This window comes from Manis javanica, chromosome 5, assembly GCF_040802235.1.
Source record: "Manis javanica isolate MJ-LG chromosome 5, MJ_LKY, whole genome shotgun sequence".
In the NCBI taxonomy this organism is placed as follows: Eukaryota; Metazoa; Chordata; class Mammalia; order Pholidota; family Manidae; genus Manis; species Manis javanica.
Window position 1 is genome coordinate 89,949,483 of NC_133160.1, and position 25,058 is coordinate 89,974,540.

The window sequence follows — 25,058 nt, forward strand, 5'->3', positions numbered from 1 at the left end:
TAATATGCCTGAGCTGTTCATGTATTTTTAATAATTGATTCATTAAGAATTAAAAATGCCATTTCCAAATATGCTTCATATAACAAGCTTATATTTTTTCTGAGCAAATGATAGAGTACAATCGATTCAGTTCTTTCTATTAAGTCACTTGAGTAGCATCTTATAAGTACAGCACTTAATGGCTTTGTGCACTTACTAGCAGGCAACATAGAGGTGACTACTTGAAAGACCACAGTTCATGTGCCACAGTGATAGCTAAACACTCTTTTACTAATATCCCCACAGCCTGTAATTGCCAAATTAATGACATATGTGGACGTTAGAATTCAATATCATTAGCTCGCTTTCCTTGCATTTTTAAAATATTAAAAACAAAGCAATCCTTTAAATTGTCAAAATTTGAGCAGTCGCTTTCCTTGCATTTTTAAAATATTAAAAACAAAGCAATCCTTTAAATTGTCAAAATTTGAGGAGTATCATGAAAGAATGACTCACTTTTCCCTTCTTAGAAGATTTTTCTTAACTGAGTTTTCCAGAAATCTAAGAGTAGTTTTTTTTTTTCAAATCCATTTGCTGAAATACCTTACATTTTTTCTATTTACTATGTCACTTTCAGCTTTTAAAACATTACTACCATTACAAAGCCATGGAACAGAGTGGTCTTGTAAATGAGCTTTGCTACAAGAGAAAATGAGAGTAACTGGAAACTCATCAATGTGCTGCTGCTTTCTGAAAGACTGGTAATATCACTAAAGCCATTTAGAGACATTTCTACTCTTTGAAAATGGAAATTGTGGAGCAGGAGACCTAGTCTGTTTGATTTCAGGCTTGACAGCTTTCAACATATGACAGTCTACATTTGGATAAAAAATGGAAAAAATAAAACAACTTTTTGTATATTTTATTTATGGCTACATTGATTACAGGTACTTAGGTCATTTGTCTAAATCTGTCAATACATTCAAGGTATTTTTTACGCAGACAACCTCGGAAATAGTTGCTACACCTACCATCTCATGATGTGTCCGTGCATTCTGTGTGCCACAGCGTGCGAAGCTCTTTTCTCCCTTATATTACTTCATTTAATTAAAAACAAAGCAAAACAAGATATGGCCTATTGTAAAGCATCCAAGACCTCCTGCAAAGATTAACCATCTTGTTTTAGTTACACAAGTGGCACTTTACAGGGCAAGATGGTGAATGCCTGAAGAAATGTAGTAAAAACAATAGACTGTGAATATGTAAGGGAGGAAATTAGGGAAAGCAAATTAGAAGAGTTCATGCATATTATGGATAGTAAAGCCAATTCAGGGAGAAAGAATAAAATAATTAAGAAGCCATAGGTCATTGACTAAGGTCAATCAGGAGGAATACACATACAAACCAAAAACTAACAAAGAGCAATTATGAAACCAAGCAGGCTAGATTCACAGAGTGTGTTTTTAACCATTGCACACACTGCCTCTTCCCAAGGATGAAATAATGCATCCAGGAAACAGCAATACGCTGACTGGAAGAATACTGTGGCCACAAGCTAAAAAGAAAGCCCTAGAAATACATGTTTGGAAGGTCCAAGATGGGAATGCTAAGGCCTAGAGCTGTAACCTGCAAATCTGGTCACATTAATGAGAACCCATCCTTCAGGGTCCTGGAGGGAGTTTATGGGGATCTGAAACCTAGACTCAGTATTCAAGAAGTGAGAACAATTGTGCATGTATCAATATGTATATATAAGTACAAAAATTACCAAATTTATTTACATTTGACTGAAATTACATCAACTGAGTGTGTTCACCCAATACTCTATTTCACTAGTGATAATAATCAAGGGCTTAGTGAATTATATAAGGTAAATAAATCCATATATCAAATAACCAGCAGTTTTCAGGTCTGACCAAACTTGGAAATGAACAGAGTAATGACCAAGTGTAATTAAATAATGCTGTTAACAATTGTACATACATATTGTTATCACTGTCACAGCCATGACCATGACTTACATAACTCGTTAATGTTCTTATGGAGCCTTAATAGTTATGTATTTTGTTACAATCTGCATTGGTACTGAAATAGATAAACAGTGGTAACAAATGGAACAAAGCCGTTCTTATTTAATAAACTAAGTGCTTTGAGTAACAAAATCTTAAAAAGCCCATGAAGGAAAAAAATCTTCAAAAAATTATCTCAATGGTGAGAACACTCTTTTTTAGGATAAAAAAACATAAATTTTAATAGTTTTCTTTTTTGTTCATCAGATATGTACACAGTGTTGTGTACATATCATGGTTGTGTATCCTTGATCCCACTATAAAACATTTTAAAAACAAATTATTTTAGTTTCTTTCCAACTGATTATAGTTATAAACTGAGATTTAGGAATTAATGGACTATTTAGTGCTGGTTTGTTGTTATCTATTGTAATATGCAATGTATTCCACTCTTGTTTTTTTTCAATTTTCCTGTTATATTTCTCATTAACACTGTCATACAAATCATTTATTTATCATCATAAAACAGCATCGTCAATATAAGAAAATGTTTGAAATTATTGCTGTTAATGTGCACTGGTACTACTATTCTCTGTTTAATTTCAGAGGCCTGCCTGTTATTTCTTACAAAATCCTTGAAACTTCAGTATTTAGCAAATTTTGATTTGACTTAGAAACATTTCATTATTGTTTTATACTATCAAACTAGAGTACCCAGGTAAAGAATTCATATTTTTTGTTTTGTAGAGTACCTAATACATGTTTAACATTTGAAAAATATTAATTACTTTGAAATATACCTCTTTAGTGAATTAGAACCCTGTGACTTTTTTCTTGGTTACTTGGTTTTACAATTGATGATTTCTAGATGTAAGTGAATGCTTGTAATAAAACTCTCTTTTACCTTAGTAATTGACTGATTTTGGAAGTTTACACATTTTGCTAATGAACTATACATATTAGGGCTGGCTGTTTTGTACTTGAATTTATCATTCACTAAAGGTTACACAGGCCTGGATTATCAACAGGAGGTATCAGATAATGTGTACCAGTGGCACCAGCTGTGTTTACCCCTAACAAAACTTCCAAACACAAAATTGTTCTCTGCAAAATTGCAGATTCTGGAAAAGAGAAAGTTGTAGCAGATACAGGATTCAAAAACCAAAACAGTGAATTCAATAGGTTAATTCCTTCATGCTGAGAATTAGACATAACATTAGTTGCTTAACATTAGGAATGTTATTGTCTTGGGAAAATGTGGCTATTATGGAAAAAATATTGGATTGAAGTCAATGAAGCTGAAAGTAGAGTGGAACTCTAATGGTGAAAATTGTTAAGCGATTCAGTAATGTCTTTTCAAAAAGAAAAATTACAACCTGTTAGTTTAGCATGAACTGGAAAAACTTGTTGAAGTTACTTTACTTCATGAAAGGCTTCCAAGATGATAAAAGCCAGTATTTTGGAGGAACTAGAAGGTCTTTATAGAAAAATAAATAATGAGTTAAGAATCAAAAGCACTTGACTTCTAAATCATAATATTGATGCAATTTTGAAAAGCTGTTTCATAAAAATCTATTTTTCACCTGTAATTTATTGTTTGACTGCTCATTTGTTTTTAAGAACTTACTCCCCTGTCCCTGGGCATTCTAATTTGTATGAGCTTTTTCTATCCTGGAATTCTATGACATAAAATTGTGTCTTAGTGTCACTAAGAAGTTGACCCAATGATGTTCTTTGATGGATTTCCTTTTATGTAGGCAAGCAAACAGGACCAAATGTATAATTCTGAGCATTAATTCAAAGTTGTTTTTAATAGTTTTATTTGAAAACTTGTATTTTACATTACATTTGTTAGCATGTCTTCTACTTAGGATGGCAATTTGATTTTTATCAGAGTCCTTTTCTTCTCAAGCTATCAGTTGTTTGGTGATTATACTGGGATCTCATCCTAATATGTTCAGTATTGTCTACTATTTACATTTTCTAATGTAGTAATTTAATTGCCAATGTGAACTTAGAAGCAGTGGAATTCTTTGGAAAAATAATTCAGTTATAGTATGGATATACCTATTTAAGATTCAGCAAATTAATTTAGACATGGATACCTAAATATTGATGCAATTTTGATATAGACACATATGATATAGGCAGGGGTCTAGATTGCACATCTGTCCCTTCTCAACAGTTACCAGCATTGCTGTTGTCAGAAGATTCAAGGCGAAGGCTTGGTCCCAGTTGTGGGTACCTTTCCAACCTGCCCTCCTTGACCTGCCTGAGATTATTTTCTCAAGAGCCTGTTTGTCTTCAGTCTGCTGGCCATCATTTTCTGTACTTAGCGGTGTCCTGGTTTTAGGTACTCTTAGACTTGGTCTGTGGCTGATTCATTCACAGTCCAGTTCATAGATCACTAGAACTTAGCTGACCACAAAGAGCCCCTTGTTACTGCCCCAGCTGTTTATTGCTGTTTCTCTTTAGCACTACTTTGCTGTAATCTTCAGTAACGTCTTGGATTTTTTTAATGACTCCCTACTGCTACTCTGACCACTAATCTCCAAATAATTCCTCCTTTATGGTGGGTAGCTTTACACATGTGCGCGCGAGCACACACACACACACACACACACACACACACACACACACACACAAGGACATGCACACACATTTATGTTTATAATATTTGAACCCCTCTAAACCTGTAATTTCAAAGCTAGTTCTCCAAATATGATACTAGAAATAAAAGTGATTCCCTTTCTTGAGAAATAAAGACAGATTTTATATGTTATTTTTGTTTTCTACTTCAAAGTTCTCTTCTCCTGAGCTTCAGAAGACTTTGATCAAAAGTTTTTGGCACCATTTTTGTGTGAGAATCATTCTAATAAAGTTTTCTTTAATGTGGGCAAAGAGTCATTGGTTGAGGTAGGGAAAAAATATTAAAAGGCAGTTACTCAAAAGAAATTGTTTTCTTTACTTAGTAGTTGACCACTTAGGCTTAAGTTGTGTATTTCCTGATAGTAGAAGAGAGAAAAGTAATAAATGTGTGAGCATCACAGGATTTTGTCCGTTTTTTGCACCCTTGGGCTGTACTGTGGATCTTAGAGCAGCCACATTTGAAACCACTTAGCCCCCCACTTAGGGGAAGAACCAAGAAGCTGACACCAACATTGCAACCTTCTCACCAAATGGACTCCAGTGCTCCCTGCACCTGGTTGTTCTTACTTCTCCAGTGGAAAAACAAACACAGTGCAAAGGGGAGATAACCAGCATGTAGCTCCTTAGGTTGTTATTGGATTGGATAAGGGTAGCAATGGTTCAGAACAAAACCCTTTTGTTTTCTTTCATTATCTTTAATGTGTTAATTTCATTAATGCTCTAACTCTATACATTTCTGCTGGAAATATGTATAGTTCTGTTAGTGAGCTATTGAAGACATAATATGTATATTTGGAATGTTCAGCCAAGGGAATGGACATTTTCATAGAGACTAGGAGTGTGTTTACTACCTGAGCTGTGTTTCTATGTTTTTAGTGCTTTTTCCACATTGTAGGTCTTTCAGTGCAGGCCCCTATTTGAGTACCCTGCCCGCAGTGCTGTTCCATTGGGAATGAGAAGCAAATAATGGGAAGCTAGGTAAATGTGGGGCACAGGGGTGTGTTGGTGAAGAATGAGTTTGCCTTCAAGGTACAGTAGAACTTGCAAAGTCTGGTTGTTCTAGAAGTGCTGTTGAAACTCAGTGACATTGGAGATGAAAGGACCTAGCCTCCTGGGAAACTGGAGACTGAGCAACCAAGCAGATGGCTTGCCTCGATAGCTGGCAATGTACTTCTCCTGGGACATCAGTGTCTTAGGTATCCAAGAGGATGGGAGGTGGGACCACAGCATCACATAGAGGAAAAGCTACCTGGTCATACTTTTCATCTGCCATCACATAGATGTAGGTTCCCTCTGCGTGATGTGTGCACCACCCTCCATCCTCTTGGGTACCGAAGTACGGATACCTCAGTATGGCAATCACTTTCTTCCTGAAGTTAGGTATCAAAATAGTGAATATTCCCTGTATTAGGACTTTAGGATAAATCCTTTATCTTAAAGCTGAAATTTACAAGGCCTGAGCAATAGCTACATTCAAAAGCCCATAGAAATTTGCTTTTTGTGATCACTTTCTTAGGTTCATCCCTCTTTCCTATATTCCTTCACTCACTTAAATATAATCCTTTCACATCATAGGAAATCCTAATCTCATACCAATCTGGAATTAGCATTGAAAGACATTTCCTTTCAAATATCTATCTCCCTCACATATAATCCCTGTGAGGGGAACCACACAAGCATGCAGAATGGGGGTTGAGTCTGCTGAGAGAAAGGTTCAAAGTTACAGGTCTATTTAGTTTGACAAGATAAGAATCATCTAAGAGCTTGTTGTAAATCTACACCTCTCGAGATTCTGATTCTGGGCCCAGGAATCTGTAGTTTCAAAATCTCCCCAAGTGCTGCTGGTGTTGAACTAGGTAAGGAAACCACTGCGAGGTGCATGAGCTCCCACATTCTGCCTCAGTCCTGCTACACGCTATTTTGAAAGCTGAGGCATAAAGGCTTAAAACGTACATGACCTCAGACTAGTTGAAGGCCTTTGACGTCCACCAAAGCAAACTCCACAGACCTTTCACCCAGCTTTTTCAATCACAAACGCTCCTCAAAACCCCTGACTTCTTAGTTAATGGGTTTCTGAATCAGCCCAGCCCAGGGCGCGGTGCAAGAAACCTAGGGTAGCAGGCTTATCGTGCCCGCTGGTTGTAAATGCTCCTCTCAGCAGGGGCAGGCGGCAAACAAGGCTGACAAGTCACACAACCTCCCAGAGGTTAGACTCCACTGAAAGAATCAGGGAAGAAGACTGTATGCAAATACACCAATTAGGTAATGCTTGATAGTGATAAGTATTGTGGGGAAAGTAAAACAAGTTCATGGATGAAGAATGATTTTGGAGAGAGGTAGCTCCTTCATGTAGAGTGTCCAAGAAAGACCGAGTACTCATGACATGTGGCCAAGACCTAATGTGAAAGGAGTCAGCCTGTGTGAGAATATGAGGAAGAAAGAAACTTGGGTTATTTAGGACAGAGAAGACTGGCATCTAGTGAACAAGGTGAACAAGGGGATGGGTGGTGACTGACTGCAACGGCTCTATCTTTTTTTATTTTTTATTAAGGTATGATTGATATACACTCTTCTGAAGGTTTCACATGCAAAAACAATGAGGTTAGTACATTTACCCATACTATCAAGTCCCCACCCATACCCCAATGCAGTCACCTGTCCATCAGTGCAACAAGATGCCAGAGATCCACTATGGCCCTTCTCTGTGCTATACTGTTCTCCCCGTGATCCCCCACACCATGTGTACTAAGCATAATACCCCTCAGTCCCCTTCTCCCTCTCTCCCTACCCGCCCTCCCACACCCCTCCCCTTTGGTAACCACTAGTTCATTCTTGCAGTCTCTGAGTCTGCTGCCATTTTGTTCTTTCAGTTTTGCTTCATTGTTATACTCCACAAATGAGGGAAATCATTTGGCATTTGTCTTTCTCCACCTGGCTTATTTCACTGAGCATAATGTCCTCCAGCTCCATCCATGTGCAATGGCTTTATCTTAAATGTGTCTGGAAAATCTTTTAAACTCCTAATAAAATGTTGCTATTTTCCAGGTGTATTTTATTTGAATTACTGTTTTCTTTAGTTAGGCCTTGATTTGATAATTTTTTATAATTTTATAATTCCTTTAGTTAGGCCTTGAATTGTATAGAATTTTATCACTATGTTTGCAAGTTGTCTTCGTTTGATGAACATTATCACAGGTGGTCCCTGCTATAAAAGCATGATTTGAATTGTGTGGCTGGCTGTTTTATGGTAAAGTCAGTGATGATGTAGCTATCATACGAGTAACTGGATTTCAGGATATTTTGTTTGCTGTGTTGAATTTACAGCAGTTACTGTCTACTGTTTTAGATCATCAAGCCAAGATCCAGTAATCTTTGTGAATCATTGTGATTACCTCTTATCACAAAGCTATTATAGGGCAGAAAGAAGACTGTACTTTTCAGTTTTTATAAAATTGCATTCATGATAATGTACTTCTGTACTCTGGCAAAAGAAAAGATATCCTTAATGTTTGCATTGTCTAGAACTCATTTATTTATAGACTTGTGTAACTCTGGCTGCTGGATTGTGCTGCAGTTGTATGTCAGTTGCTAAAATCACTTAATTCCTAACTCATAGTCTACAGCCTGAATTAATATTTTGGTGTTTATATCATTGGCATAGAGCAATAAGGAATATTTATGCTTGATTTTTAAGCCTGGCCAGTAATTGAAATGGAGGGATCAAAAGGAAAAAAGTGGATAGAGGGGAGAAAAAGGTACAGAAGATGCCTTCTGCTCCTTGCTCACCCAACCCCAAACACCAGAATCCCATCCTCTCTGGAGCCTTGATATTTTAGATACAACAATTTTGAAATGCCACTTTGATGTAACATTTATCAAGTTCATCAAAACTAGGCCTTTTACATTATTAACAATTTAATTCTCACAATTTCCCAGTAAAGTGAGGTACCGGTGTCACCCCATTTTATAGGCGAATACGTGGAACCCCAGAGAAATTGAGCAATTTACTGAAGTCAGAGAATAAGTAGCACAGCAGGGATTGGAGCCTGAGTGCCTGGCATGCATCCAGGCTGTTAAATGCTACACCACACTGCCTCTAGTGGCTTAGATACAACCGTTTGACTTGGGGACCTTTTAATTGTAGCCTAAAAATACAATTATTAAACTTGCCACTATAATAACAACTCCATGTAATGTTTGAGGCCTCCATTCTCTGCCATCACCTGGCTGCATGTTTTACCTGAGCCTTACCCCATAACTGACCCTTGTCTGTCTGATAGGATCCACTTTCTATAGCCTATGTCAGTTGTTGCAAGACATAGGCTATAGAAAGTGTCATGGTCACTGGCATTCACATTGAAGGGCTCCATCAAATCCATTTTAACAAAACGCACTGCCGCATACTTTTCTTTCCTTAAAGTTCCTTCAACTTCTGAACTTGATGGAGGGCATGTAAAACCTTGGTTTCCAACCAAACCTTTGTTTATAATTTCTGGTTTGAAACAAACACATGACAGATATAAAAATCTGTACAACTTGAGAGAAGCTGGTGCTTCTGTTAATTAATCCATACCAACTATAATTTCCAAGGATAAAGCAGTGGAATATAAGCTTTATTCTTGCCTTTTTAAAAAGTTGTTAATACAAAATGTGCTAATTCAGTCTTTTAAATGGATAATAGCTTTTTCAATTTATTAGCAGTAGCATCATTTGCTCATTTACATTTTAAGAATTGTTTTATTATTTACTTATTCTGTTATTGTTTTATTATTAATGTTATTTACAACAGTTTTTTTGCCATTCTAAATGCAGCCATGGAAGTCTCCTCCATTTGGGTACTGACATCTGTGCCTGGTAACATTTGAACCACAACACTTGCTGTTCCTTTCTTTGCCTTTGGTTAAAATATTGCATGCTATTACAAGACAGTATATGATATGTTGATCACAAACCAGATTCCTCATGAGTTCAGAATAAAGACCTATTTGCAAAATACTGGACTCTAAGAACAAAAACAAAAAACACTGTGAATAATCTAATGGGGTATTGTTTCAAAAATGGAAGAATGTCTCTTCAACAGATGGTGCTGGCAAAACTGGACAGCTACATGTAGGAGAATGAAACTGGATCACTGTCTAACCCCATACACAAAAGTAAATTCGAAATGGATCAAAGACCTGAATGTAAGTCATGAAACCATAAAACTCTTGGAAAAAAACATAGGCAAAAATATCTTGGACATAAACATGAGCGACTTCTTCATGAACATATCTCCCTGGGCAAGTGAAACAAAAGCAAAAATGAACAAGTGGGACTGTGTCAAGCTGAAAAGCTTCTGTACAGCAAAGGACACCATCAATAAAACAAAAAGGTACCCTACAGTATGGGAGAATATATTCATAAATGACAAATCTGATAAAGGGTTGACATGCAAAATATATAAAGAGCTCACGCACCTCAACAAACAAAAAGCAAATAATCCAATTTAAAAAATGGGCAGAGGAGCTGAACAGACAATTCTCCAAAGAAGAAATTCAGATGGCCAACAGACACATGAAAAGATGCTCCACATCGCTTGTCATTAAAGAAATGCAAATTAAAACCACAATGAGATATCACCTCACACCAGTAAGGATCACCACCATCCTAAAGACAAACAACAACAAATGTTGGCGAGGTTGCGGAGAAAGGGGAACCCTCCTACACTTCTGGTGGGAATGTAAATTAGTCCAACCATTGTGGAAAGCAATATGTAGGTTCCTCAAAAAGCTCAAAATAGAAATACCATTTGACCCAGGAATTCCACATCTAGGAATTTACCCTAAGAATGCAGCAGCCCAGTTTGAAAAGGACAGATGCACCCCTATGTTTATCGCAGCACTATTTACAATAGCGAAGAAATGGAAGCAGCCTAAGTGTCTGTCAGCAGATGAATGGGTGAAGAAGATATGGTACATATACACAATAGAATATTATTCAACCATAAGAAGAAAACAAATCCTACCATTTGCAACAACATGGATGGAGCTAGAGGGTATTATGCTCAGTGAAATAAGCCAGGCAGAGAAAGGCAAATACCAAATGATTTCACTCATATGTGGAGTATAAGAACAAAGAAAAACTGAAGGAACGAAACAGCAGCAGAAACACAGAACCCAAGAATGGACTAATGGTTACCAAAGGGAAAGGCATTGGGTGGGAGGGGTGGGAAGGGAGGGATAAGGGCAGGGAAAAAGAAAGAGGGCCTTATGATTAGCATGTATAATGTGGGGGGGTGCATAGGGAGGGATGTGCAACACAGAGAAGACAAGTAGTGAGTCTATAGCATCTTACTATGCTGATGGACAGTGACTTTAATGGGGTTTGTGGGGGAGGGGACTTGGTGAAGGGGGGAGTCTAGTAACCATAATGTTCTTCATGTAATTGTAGATTAATGATAATAAAAAACATTATTAAAATTATTTTCACCTGAAAAAAAAGAAAACTAGAAGAATGTGTTTCTGATATTTCTACAATGTATCTCTTGCTCACCTGAGGGAAGAAGCAATGTATTGGAACCCAGAAAAGGGATTGGAACCCAGAAAAGGGATGCATTAGTAGTTACAGCTTCTTGTAATTTACCTCTGTTTTGGCAGTTTCTAAGATTTTCAAATGCAGACATTCTAAGCAGGTAAGAGTCCACCTGTACCTGTTTCAGGTGTAGAGAGCTCTGGGTTATTAGCTGCTCCTTGATCTTAAAAATAGGAATTTATATGACATTTTTACTTATCCATTGCTTTACAGTTGTTTCATCAGTGAACTCCTTTGACTTTTCTATCAACTTTCAAAAGATGAAGGAATGAAGTTGAAGATATTTCAGTAACTTGCTTGTGATTGCAGAATACAGCATGTTAAGATAACACGATTTCATATTCATTGATACATTTATTCCATGAACCTCTTAGTGTTCAAGCAACAGCCACATTATGTTCATCATTCAAGCATAAAATTATTTAAAAATATTAAATATATGGATATATAAAACATTCAGAGTATCAAAGATATTATTATAAGGTGAAAAACTTTGAATTAAGCAACCTGAATTTAACCCTGGGTCATCCATTTTTAAAGTGAGTGACCTTGCCTAGCTCTATCTCTTAGCTACACTGTTTCCTCATCCATAAAGTAAAGATCATGTTTATGTTTTTATGCTTTTGAAAGTAGTAAATGAAACAAGTACTGAGTAAGTGGTTTTTAAAAAGAGAGACTGCAAACATAGCTCTTTCAATAATTTTGGTTTAAAAAAGAAGATGAGAAAGTTAAATATCAATTCCCAGTGATTTTTTCCTACTGTTTCACAGGACTTTTTTTGTTTATTTCACAATTTTTTTCCAGTTTAACATCTGATTTTTAGAATACATCTTACAAAAATGCTCCTCTACAATTGATTGGAGGTTTTTCTTCCTTAGGGGTACATAAAATAATGATGTGTTTTACAATTGATAGCATTTTAGATTCAATGAAATAACAATTTTTATGATACATATCAATATTGTTCTCCAGGAGGAAATAACATGTAGCAGTTCTATATTCAGATCTCAGTTGTGTATGGATTACACCAAATTCCTCAACCTCTCTTTGCCTTATCTCTTATCTGCAAAAGGAAAACCTACTTTGTGACACTGTTAGCATTAAATTAGAAAATATGTATAAATTTCTTAGCACAGTGTCTGGTCCAAAATTGTTAAATGCACAAAAATAAAAGCCATTATTATTATTGTTATCTTTATTTTTCTAGTTAATCTGTGAATTGTTAGACTAGATGCTAGAGCCAGGTCTGCCACTAATACATTTTGGAATCTGTCCACTTTCCTGTTTGCAAAAGAATGTTTTTGCCAAGGTGACCTCTAAATTCTTTCTGGCTTTAAAATTTTTGCACTTCTGTTACCTAATTCATATTCTTAACACAGTCTGACCATAAATTAATTTTCTTTCTTTCTTTCAGTTTGTGGTGACATCCATGGACAATTCTTTGACTTGATGAAGCTCTTTGAAGTGGGGGGATCTCCTGCCAACACTCGCTACCTCTTCTTAGGGGACTATGTTGACAGAGGATACTTCAGTATTGAAGTAAGTCCACATCATTTCTTCTCAGCTGTTCAGTAATGGACCAGCAATACCTTAGCAAAATGAACGTGGTAACTGTTACTGCCTTAAGGAAATCCATAATTTACTAAGATGAACTTTAATACACTTAATTCTTGGGATAATATATATCTCATTTTCAGTTGATCCCCAGATGCTTTTTAATGCATAGAGATGCCAAGGAAATGGCCAATAGTAAGATTTTGCCTTTGGTACCTTTTATGTATTTTAAACTTTGCAAAAATTACATCATATTTTACATTAGATAATGCTGTTTCCTGCTGTCAGATCTAATCAAAGTTGAATAAATAAGCCGGAATGTGTTTGCATGATTATGTCTTATAATTGAGAGATAATAACTCACCTTTGTAAATGGCCAAGTGCATGTATGTCTGTTTGTGTGGGTGTGTGTGGGTGTGAATACTTACAGCTGCTGTATTTTGCCTCTTTTGGTACCTGTCATCTAACTAGTATAATTTATCAAACTCATTAATTAAACAAACCAGAGAACCTTTGAGTGAAGGTTCTTCCTCAGCTTCCCATCTGCATCTGCTTCAAGTAAGTTGAAATTACATCAAAAGAAAGGCAACAGCCTTGTTTTATTCACATATTTGTTCTTCCTGGTGCTTAACATGGTGTCTTATACATAGAGAGGACTCATTAAATACCTATTAAAGGAAGTGGTTTCAAATAATAAGTTTTAAAAAATCAGGTCTCATAGCTGACATTATGTGTGCTCTCAGGATAAAAAGCATTTAAAAGGAAAACAACTATTCTTAATTAGAAAGATAAGTCAACTTCACAGAATTTTCACACCAACATGTATATTCATAGTAATCATATAAAAGATTTTAAATTTTCATTATAATATTTTATTTGCTATAGGAATATTTAATGTTGAAAAACATGTCACTCTTAAACAGCTTTTGCTTCTATCACTATAATACTAACTTTATTTTATGGTTATTTAATTCACCCTCAGTCATTGACTATATGTCAGTATATGTATATACTATACATGTGTGTGTACATGTGGATATAATGTTATATAATATTTCCACTAATATATTAATCCTTTCTACATTTAAGACTCACATCTTTCTTAAATATTTATGATGTTGAGAGAGGGAGGGGTGGTTTTGGTTTATAAATCCAAACGGAGAAAATAAATTGTTGGTGTTACTTCATAAAATGTACATCATCAAGACTGGAGAATTTGAAGAAATATCCATCCTTGCTGTCTAGAAACCTAAACCTGTGTTGAAAAATATAACCATAAAATTTATATAGATTTGGAAGCCTAGAATAGATGCTCACCCAGGACTCAGTTATTTGAATTGATTATTAAAATGTGATAAAAGATATACAGAAAATTGCCATTGGAAAAGAAAAGCAGGAGAATTTTGAGGGCACACATGGCTGGGGAAGACTGAATCAAAGAAAAAAATTACCTAGGAGGGAAATTGAAATGAGAATAGTACAGAGGAAGAAATTAATAAACCTCATGAACCTCATTCGGGGGCCAGCCCAACCACCTTGACCGGGAAGTACAACTGAGTTCAAATTTTGTAAGACCTTTGTATCACATTAGGGCTAATATCTACCAACAGTAAGAAAAGCAAACAAACAAACCCCTACATAATGGTGTTTTGAACAAGACAAGTTCACTGCTCTCTCCTGTAGATGCCTACAGGTGGGCAGACCAGGCTGGTGTGACCCGACGTGGTGCCGGGGCCCCTGCCGCTGTCTGCCTTGTTGCTCTGATGTGTGTGGCCTTGTTCCAGAGGCAGTCTTTTTACCCAAGACAACCACACCTGCTTCAAGCACCATGTCTGCACATTCCATTCAGCCGGGAGGAAAATGAAAATGATAAGGGCATATCCTTTCATTTACGGATGTTTCCCAGAGTGGCACAATTTCTTCAACTTGCATCCCGTGGGTCAGTATTTGTTGATGTGGCCATAGGTGATTTCAATGTGTAGCCAGATTTGAAGACTGCAATAGGCAGAGAATAACAGTAAGAGGTATAAAGTTTCTGCTGCTTCCCTTAAATTAGGGTTATGTGGAATCTAAGTAAATATTTTTTTAATTATTTTATTAACTGTTAAATTCATCTTGTTCATTTAACATGTATAGTGCTCCTATGAAAGGTTCTGACAGTGAATGAAATAAATGTTCTACTTTCTGAAGCAAGGAGCACCAAGATTATCCTGTTGGGAGTAATGATGTTTATTGGCCAAATGATGGAGTGTTATGTTGGAAATTTTTTCAATATCCTAATATTTGTGATTCCTAACAACTCAATTATCATCTTTTAAAAATCTAATCAAAGATGAGAACACTGTTTCTTATTAATTTAGCAATAAAGATAAAGCACCAAATTATGTGTTGCTCAAGTAACAATTGGCACAATTGGACTTCTTATTCTTTGTCTCTCTCCATCAATGGATAATATTATTTCTTAATCATATTAGTCTTTATTTACCTTTGGTATTTTTACTCAAAGAGCTCAGTCTTCTGAATCTCTGGCTTCACACCTTGAAACTTCCTAAAATATCTCCAATTAGAGCTTCTTAGAACTCTGTTTCCCTAAAGAAGCTGAAAAGCAGTCATCACTAACTTGCTCCTCAACAGACTTTTTTTTTGTCTACAATTGATTTAGATACTTGAACTGTGAAAGTTGTGATATTTGTGCAATATGCACACAAAGAATCAAACATACACAAAGCATGTTGGGGACATGCCAGATGTAGGTATCATGAGATATTTAAAAGTTCTGAGATACATGTATCAGAGCTGTCATCTTCAAAAACAGCTCTTTAATTAAACTATTAAGAGTCTGAGAGAATAGCACCAGGGACTTGCCACAAGCATGCAGAGATGACAAAAATGTGAAGGCCTTGTATGTAAAACTGATTCATTTTTATTAGATTGTGACTTTTGAAGGGCCTTGGGATAGCTCAGTGATGTCATCATATTCCAAGTAGAATAGCCATTTATATAAAATATACTCACTGAGAACACCTTGTGCATCTTGTTCTGGATTAGGAAGCTGATAGTGCTTGCATGCTGAAATGCTAGTGTTTACCAGGTACAAATGGTCTCATTTATTCCTCACAGCTCTACAAAGAACATGTAAATGTTTTTCTTTTATGTATGTGGAAACTGAGGCTCAGGGACAGTTACACACTGGGATTCAAAGTCTGTGCCCTTTCCACTATACCTCATGCCTTGGCCATATATTCACTAAACGAACTACAAAAATGCCCACATCAGTAATGCAGGAACTGATACACATTCTTCTGTTCACTCACGCATGTACAAGCCTGCGCACACAGCCCTTTCTGCCACCTATATAAACTGAAGGTCACAGCATTAAACATAAAATATTCTCTTTGACTACATATTGTTGGGTAAGAAAAATCCTAAAATAGGAGCTCAGTTTTCCAGCATATACTAACAGGCTTCAAAATATTCTTGATTCATTTCAATAATTTGGGGCTCCACTGTGGGGATTCTTTTCTATCCTCTGGGCAAAGAGAAGCACTTTAAGTGTAATTTTTACCCAATGAGCTTTGAACAGTAGTTTCAGATTTCACTCAGTCTCTGCTGAGCAGCATTTGCAGGCATAGGTAATGTGCTCTGGGCAGCACATACAGCTTATTATTTTACACACCCCCTCCCACCTTCTACCCCTACTCTTCTCTTAATGCCAAGATTAGAATTCATTCCCCATAAAGTTAGTCCAAATAAAACAAGCACGAATTTGAGTGGTGATGAAAGAGGTAATTTTGTTTAGGGTTATAATTTGTCTCACACCAAATACCATCCTCTTTCTGGTGATTACATTATGCTACCTAATCTCTTTGATCAAGCATATGCATATTATAGGCCTGTGGCTGAGAATGTTTCTCTGAAAACGGGAAAAACTTAGAATTGCAAACAGAGGCATGCGCGGCGGCTTCCTTCTATTGGCTTCCCCACCCTTCCTTTCTAGCCACTTTGCACTGCACTGCATGGCCTGGAGCTTAGCAACGAGCTCTCCCCTCCCTTTGGACTCACATCCAGAGTTCAGCCGCAGCCTCAAGCACGTTTAAGCATGAAGAGTTGTATTTATTAGCTGTGAACTCAGATTAGAGTGAACCACAGCAAGTCAGGCGGTGTTCCATGCTTCTGCCTGAGAATAACCAGCAAATGGTACAAGCGATGTCGGGTGACCGTGATGCCTTGGACATGAGGAAGAAAAGTGGCTGCTGGCTCCTTGCAGCCCGTCGTCTTTACAGCGCACTGCTGTTACCCTGCCGCTTCGCTGTGTGCTTGTCAGGCCGGGCGATGTCTTAGAAGAGCTGCATTTGGCATTTCAAGCATTTGGCTATTTTGCCAACTAATGTACATCCTTCATTTAATTGTCATGTGATTGGGAGACAGCAGAGCACTTTTGATTGGAATGTTTCACAGCAAGAGTTATTTTGGCTGATTGATATCTACCTGAAGTTGTATATTTTCTGTTTTACTTCCTTGCTTCCTCTTTTACATACTTCCTTACTTCCTATGCAAGTTTTCAAGAATGCTCAGTATTAAAAGCCGTGAATTACAAAGTAAATGTTTGCACTGTTATCAGTAAGCCAATTAAACTAATGAAGAAAGTGATATCCTTAGTGCTACTTCATAGGAGATAATAGATAGTTAAATTGGAGGAAACTATGTCTATGATAAAAATTAACAAGAAGATAGAGGATGCTCAATCTTTCATATTAACGAACCCAGACTAAGTTTAAATTATAAATAATTATTTAATTGTTTAGACTAAAACTGGAAAGACAGCCCAGGTCCTGTTGAGAGTGATGAGTGCAGCTAATTTATGTCTCACCATGCAAAACGGCTAATGGAACTTGCCTCTCACTTTCCACATTAGCTAGTTAATTCAGTGAACGCTTTACTCAAATTAACATCCGACACCCATGTAGATGAACATAACTAATTAACAACTTTGTATTTCCTTGCTTACTGATTGTCACAATTTTTTACAAGAGACTTTCCTTTTCAGAAGTAATACAAGGTTATGATTCTGTTTAAGGTCTTCAGTCTCCAGAATGTTCGAACTTTAGATGGCAAAGACAGTGTTGTGCTTGGCAGCTCGCTCCTGCCAGATGTTGAGGGTGAAGCTGGCAGGGCTCCACTCTCCAGTCCACCCTTGCCCTTTCATTTACCGTGCCACTTTCTTCCACATTGGCCGAATTAGTAGTTTTAGTCAGTGTTTGGGAAGATATTTTATTCTTGCCACAGGGGAGAAGGAAGTAACATGTGAAAACAGGACTCTTATTTTTAGGCTGTTTTGGGCCAAGAGTTTGGAAATTGAGTTATGTCTCCTTTCTCTCTCTCTCTCTCTCTCTCTCTCTCTCTCTCTCTCTCTCTCTCTCTCTCAACTTTCCTTCCTTTCCCTTCTCCTTCTTTCCTCTTTTCTTTTCCTTTTTTCTTTTACTCCCTCCCTCCCTCCTCTCTTTGTGCTTCCTTCTCATTTACAAGAAAGAAGCTAGTATTATTTCCTAAACTAATACTATATACTAAGTGCTTTACATCCATGAAATAATAATGGGCATTAAATGTGTATTAAATCATTTAAAAGGTAAATAAGCATAAGAGTATCATTGAATATTTCTATACTACTCTGAGGTTTCAGTTATGAAAGAGCTACAGTAATTAAGACTAGAGGTGATAAAGCTATGTGCTAACATCAAAACAGGATCTTAAACAGATGTCAAAAAAAAAAATATGGCTCCTAGATGTGATTCCTATAGTAGTATTTGAGTGGGGTTTAAAAATCACATTTTAGATTTTAGTCAGAGAAGTAGTAGCTTTGCTTTAAAATAAATTGTTACAGGCAAAACTAATCTACAGAGTTCAGCATTGTAGCTAGATTTCCAAAAGATTTTGATTAGAACCTAGCACAAGGGAACTTCCTCTATGTTGAAATTAACTGGATTTGGGTAGTAGTTTCATGGAAATATATATATATATGTAAAATTCATTGACTGGTACATTTAAAATATGTGCACTTCATTGTATGTAAGTTATGCTTTAGTAAAAACAAAAAAAACCACAAAGAAAACTTTTAAAAGTAGCTGCAGGATAACAGAAAATATGTATTCTTTCCCCAAATATATGAATAGAATACATTAAACATTGCAATTTGAGCAATATTTAAAAGACTTGACATGCCAGCTCCTATTCCAAATTAGACATCCAAAGTTAACACCAATTTAGAAATTTCCAAATTTATATATGTGAAGTGTGTGTATATATATATATATATGTATATATATATATATATATATACATATATATATATATTCATATTAAGGTACAACCTTATAAATTTTAAATTGGGAGTATTCCTCTAATTGACATTCATAATGGTTTATAAATATCTTCTCTGAAATTAAAGATAGGTTTGCATAATACAAACTCTTTATGAAAACATGTAAGTGAACCTATAAAACCTGATGCATTGCAACTGGAGACTCACTGAGCCATGGTATTATTCACCGGGATAACAGGGAACTTTTGCACATATCAACAACAGATCATGATGCTTTAAAGATCACATGTATAGGCCATTTGCTCAACTTTGCAAAAATAGTAATATGATTTGTCACATGAACTTCAGCCAATAACTATAATCAGAAAGTAATAATTAGAAAATTAAAGTAACATATACGTATATACATATGTGTGTGTGTGTACATATGTAATTTGATGTCAAACCATTATTTTTATCTACCTCAAACATAATTATATAGTTGTAGATAATATCTTGCTTGGGAGGCACAGTAATACATGCTTGTTCTAATAATTAGTATTTTCTCCAAAACTTGGACTGTATATTCAAACATTTCTACTCATTTTATAAATTATCATATAAGCTGACAGAGATAATTATTCTTCACTGGTATCACAATGAATGAATTGCCAGTAGCTTTTCCTTAAGAACATTATCTAGCATATTTACTCTATGTTGGAAAATGCTTTATAAAAATATAAATATTGTATTTTTTGGTTTAAGATTTTAGTAACCAGAATCAGACTTGTCTCAGTATTTTTGTGCCTCTGTATTTCTTAGCTAAACCTTTAAAACATAAATGTAATGAGAGTAAATGTTTTCAAAGCGTGACCTTCAGTTTCCTGTGGGTTCTTCATGAATGACAATTGAACATAATGATGGCGATGTGAGTAATTGAGTGTGCCCGTTATCTCAGCACACGCTCCAGGAAGACCTGGTCAATGTAGGTTTATCCCAAACCTGGTGAATTCATACGGTCCTCATTTTTACATGAAGTGCAATCCCCAAGTAACTAAGTTGAGAGTTTTAAGGTATATGAAAAGTTTCCCATAGTTATGAAAGCAGCATATGTACTCAGATGTGCCTGGCCTTCAGTTTAACTTACTTATATATAAACCAAAACAAAATCTTAAGCTTTTTACACCAAAGACACAAAAATAAAATGCAAGGTAATGGGAGAGAAGAAAGCCAGTGAAGGAGAGAATGTAACAGAAAATAAGAGACACAGTCTGAGTCAGCCTGAGCTTGTCAGTTTTGGCTCCCAAATTGTCTTACCTTTATTTTCCAGTTCTTCCATTTCTGTTACCTGATTTTTTAAAAATAATCAGCTTTATAAAGAGAAGTATCTTTAATTTTTTAATTACCGATCACATTTTTTCTCATACATTTACACCGTATTTCCGTTCTTGGTATATTTTCATTCAGACTTCTTCTAAAAGAAGAAGTGCAGTCCATTGTTTCCTTCTGGTGTATAGATCCTCAGTATATGTATATATTTCAAGCAGAGATGAACCTTGGCTTTGTATCAAGGTTATGTTTTCTGATTTTCAGTATCCTGCTAAATAAAGCCTAGCCTTTGGGGGACTTGTGGTCATAGTCACACATTTGTTTCATGTCTTCTGTTATGTGAATGATGGATATGGGATGCTGAGGCATAATAGAAAAATATTTACTTTTTATTATTCTATTTTTTTTCCCCCAGTGTGTGCTGTATTTGTGGGCCTTGAAAATTCTTTACCCCAAAACACTGTTTTTACTTCGTGGAAATCATGAATGTAGACATCTAACAGAGTATTTTACGTTTAAACAAGAATGTGAGTATCCTTTAAAGCTTCCTACTTTAACACTGTATGTTAAAGTCACTTTAATCTATACTAAGAGCATGATTCACTGGTTAAAAGTCAAAAATTTTTAAAGTGATACTATTTTATGTCATTTCATTTTTTTTCTAGGTATGCACAGTTAAGAGAATTCAGAATTTGTTTTTAAGTTTTAAATTCACTATAAAGTGTTTAAAATTTGAATTAGTATTAATGTAATTTATCCTACGAAACACGATTAAATATTAAAAACAAAAACAAAAACAGAACACTTCTGTTTGAGATAAAAGCCCTACCATTTAATCTCCAATTACTTAAGAAAAGCAGGTGTTGGGCAGAGTCAACCTCTTACCTCTCTTTTTGGACCCAATAGATTTACTAGCCTATAGTGAATTTTGTAAAATTCAAGATGACTTCTTCCTTCAAACATAAATGCTTGGAGTGAGGAGTACTTCATATAAATTTAATTTTCCTCCCCTCAATTTTCTTTATTGCCCAGTGAAATTTAAATTTCTCTCTGTCATTTAGTCCTATATTCAATGGTATATAACAACGTCTCTCAAAATAGTAGATGTAAGTCAATAAAGGAAAAACAATGTGCAGTGATGCAGAAACAACTAGAAAATTTCTTGCCATCTAGTTTCTATAAAATCCTTCAGGAAAACCAGCAAGCTTTACAACTATCTTTCTGTTGGTCTCCTAGTTGTTTGTATATAATTTTTTGAGATACATCACAGATAAATAGCAAGGATATGTATAAAAAGTTACCCAGAACTGTACAATATGAATGAACAACAACAAAAAACAGTAGCTATTAAGCTTAATACGGGTATCTCCCACTTCTTGAAAGTTTGAGTACATCACTTTGCTTTAACAAAAGACCTGTATTAGTACCTGTTTCTGCTAACCAAAAGAAATCCAAAGAATATTTTTCATTTTTATGAAAAAAAAGGCAAAATGCCAAACTGGTATTCACCATTTGCTTTGCAGCCAGCCAGTGTAGAGGCAGAGTGCACGCCAAGTAGTGAGAGTGGCTGGCATCAAGCCCCTTCCCAGGAACCACACTCAGCATGGCGGCATCAAGGCACCGTAACTGACTGTGTCTGTGAACATCTGTGCTTTATCTCAGTTTATTCTGAGCATCCTTTAGCAAGATGCATCCCAATGTATAAGGAAAGTCTACAAGAGGTTATTTTTTCAATCTGTGAAAGCTCAAAAATTGCTCTATATAAATGAATGGTAATTGCTTTTTCACTGTATGCCATTTCAGCTTACAAACAGTTTCATAGGAACACTGTACATTCAGATAGTGGGGGAAACTGGCATATATCTCTTCAAAAAGTCTTATTCAATGTTTTGGACTTGCATTGTGTATACATATATGCTAATAATATGATTCTGGAAAGTAAACATTTAAAAATTTTTTTAATGAAATGATCCTAGCTCTGAAATCAGGAGAGTAAATATTTGTTTTTTAATCATGTTTTACAAGGTAAAATAAAGTATTCAGAACGTGTTTACGATGCCTGTATGGATGCCTTTGACTGCTTGCCCCTGGCTGCCCTGATGAACCAGCAGTTCCTGTGTGTACACGGTGGTTTGTCTCCAGAGATTAACACTTTAGATGATATCAGAAAAGTAAGTTCTGTTATTTTTCTACTCTAATCATGCTGTGGGCTTCAGTAATAAAGAAGACATTAATTTCCCTGCCTTTCTTACTAACTTTTATCATTTTGAATTATAGTGATTTAAAGTGGTCATGAATTCTTCTTTATAATAATTTTTTAATCTAGAAGGAAAGATGTATTTATACTTCGAAGAGGTTTTATCTCTAAAACCTCAGAGTTCATCTTAGTGTCACTGGAAATGTAAAATATATGATTCCTAAAAAAATACAGCTTTTCATTGCCCTTGGCTTGATTCAAACAACCCATAGTATATACATGGTATATTAGAGTTCAAGAATGTTGTTTTGCTTTTGGGAAAATATCACAACCTGACCTTTAAAATGTGTCCATATTGTCATTTAAAAAAAAATCTATAGTTTTTACAGCTTAACATTTTAACAGTATAAACAAAAGCATTGATTATATTCTGTTGGTTGTATTGAGCACTAGGTAAAAAAAACAGTTCATTTAGGTATTTTTCTACTTAATTTAACATTGCCTTTTTCTGTTGTTTTAGCCAACAAAACAATGAGTTAAATCATGAGGAAGTACCTTTTTCATGAGAAAATGTAATGTGGAATAGTTTTATGTAGTAGAAGAGATAATCTTTTATTTCATTGGTTATGTTCAGTGTTCTTATAAGAGTCCATTGTTTTTTAAAGAAAAACTATACTTTAGGGAAAAAAAACATTAAATTCTACTTTAATACGCTATTTTTAAGGTTTAAGTCTTCAAGTATAAAAATAATACTGTATTTGTTCTCCTATTAAAAAGGAAGTGCATGATTTTTATTTTTAAAATCAAGGAAAAGTATATTAAGTAAACCTTTGCTTTCTGCTCTGTGGCTTTGTGTCTTTTTTTATAAGACACGACTACTCCCGGTGTTCTATAGCACATACATCATTGGTATTTGCTCTATATTTCAAGTATTATAGAGAAACATGGCCTTGAAATATAGGCGTGGCGTTTAAGTGTAAAGTAGTCCACTTTTCTGCATGAATGGTAACCAATTTATTCTTTTCCAATCTGTTGGACTCTTGAAATAAATAACTAAACTTCTTATCATAAATTAAGATTTTTAAAACATAATCTTCTAGCCCCAAGATTTACTTTCTGACATGTTTCAGATATTACATTGAATTTTCATATATGTCATTAATCTTTAGCCATAAAATGATTTTTAGGTTTGCATTTTACCATATGTCAATTAGTACTGCCACCACAGTTACATTATTTAATTAATTTGGTAGTTGTTTATTCTTACTGTAAATTTATTAATTTTAGAATGCACTTTGTAACTTTTTTGGAATAAATTTTGTACTCCAGTTGCCTTAGCAAACCTTAGCTGGGAATTCACATTAATCACAAAGTCTCCCCTCCTTTTTTGTTCTACCCATAAGTTCTTGTTTCTCAGAAAGAAATTTTGCATTTGAACCAGCATTATTTTTCTTATATGAATTGTTCTAGAAGTATATATTACTTAAATCTCTTAAATACAAGCCTCAGTTTGCAATACCTATTTTATGGATAATATAATGGTTGAAACACAGAGGGTCTTGTCTTACTGAAGTTTTTCATTGGGTGTTGAAAATGTGAAATATTGCTTCATTATTTTTAGATATTAGTAAAAACTGGTGTGTAACAGAACTATTATTTACATCGTTTTATGTCTCAGGAAAAGAAAATTGATAGGCTGTCAGCCTTATATATTCACCTTTCCCTATGAGTTATTAAAAAATATTAAAGTTCTGACTATGAAGAATATCAATTCTTAAGGGGTTTTCATAGCTATTTTATGCTTTTTTAAAGGAGACTTTATAAGATCTGCTAACTTCACCAAAGATCTTACTCCTAACTGCAGCTAAATCAGGATAAACTAAGGTGACAGTGTTATAAAATTATTGGTAAAATGTCATTTTCAATTATTATGTTGCTCATGCCTTCTAAAAGCAACTTTTTAAATTAAAATATGACTTTGCTAAACATTTATAGCTGGAAAATGGATTTCACATGAAGGCTTCAGGTAAAAACTAAAAAGCTTAAAACTGGGAGCTGAAGAATGACCAGCTCAGTTTGGGTTCATGTTACTGCTTGTCATTACTCTTGGTTTGTCCCCAGTAAGATAAACTACAACATGCTTGTACTTTGATTAGAAACCTACATAGCTCCTAATGAAATATCCAAAATGTCATATGGCAAGTGGCTACTCTTAAAATGAAAGCTGTCTATTCTCCAAATGATTTGGTTAAATATAAATACCATACATTGTTCCCCATCCAGATTTCTAAATCACAGTTTATGGCGGCAGTGATAGAATTGCCCCAAAGACAAAATGAAATGAAAGCCCCTGCCTCAACAAATGAAACACAGATAGATTCACATCAAGTGGAAATGACTACAATACTTGGAGAGATGAAATATGTGAGAAGGAGTGAAAGAGGAAGATAAGAGGGAAGTAGGTGCAAGGGAA

At 35.3% G+C, this 25,058-nt stretch overlaps 1 protein-coding gene across 2 annotated transcripts in view; it reads left to right on the forward strand.

Annotated features, from left to right (window-relative positions):
- The window catches only part of PPP3CA (protein phosphatase 3 catalytic subunit alpha), a 313,266-nt gene that overhangs the window by 226,559 nt on the left and 61,649 nt on the right, over positions 1-25,058 (forward strand). For both annotated transcript variants that reach the window (XM_037020090.2, XM_037020092.2), the window contains exons 3-5: positions 12,622-12,746; positions 20,804-20,915; positions 22,414-22,559. In XM_037020090.2, coding sequence (XP_036875985.2) covers positions 12,622-12,746; positions 20,804-20,915; positions 22,414-22,559 — 383 coding nt within the window. The remainder of the gene's footprint in view (positions 1-12,621; positions 12,747-20,803; positions 20,916-22,413; positions 22,560-25,058) is intronic.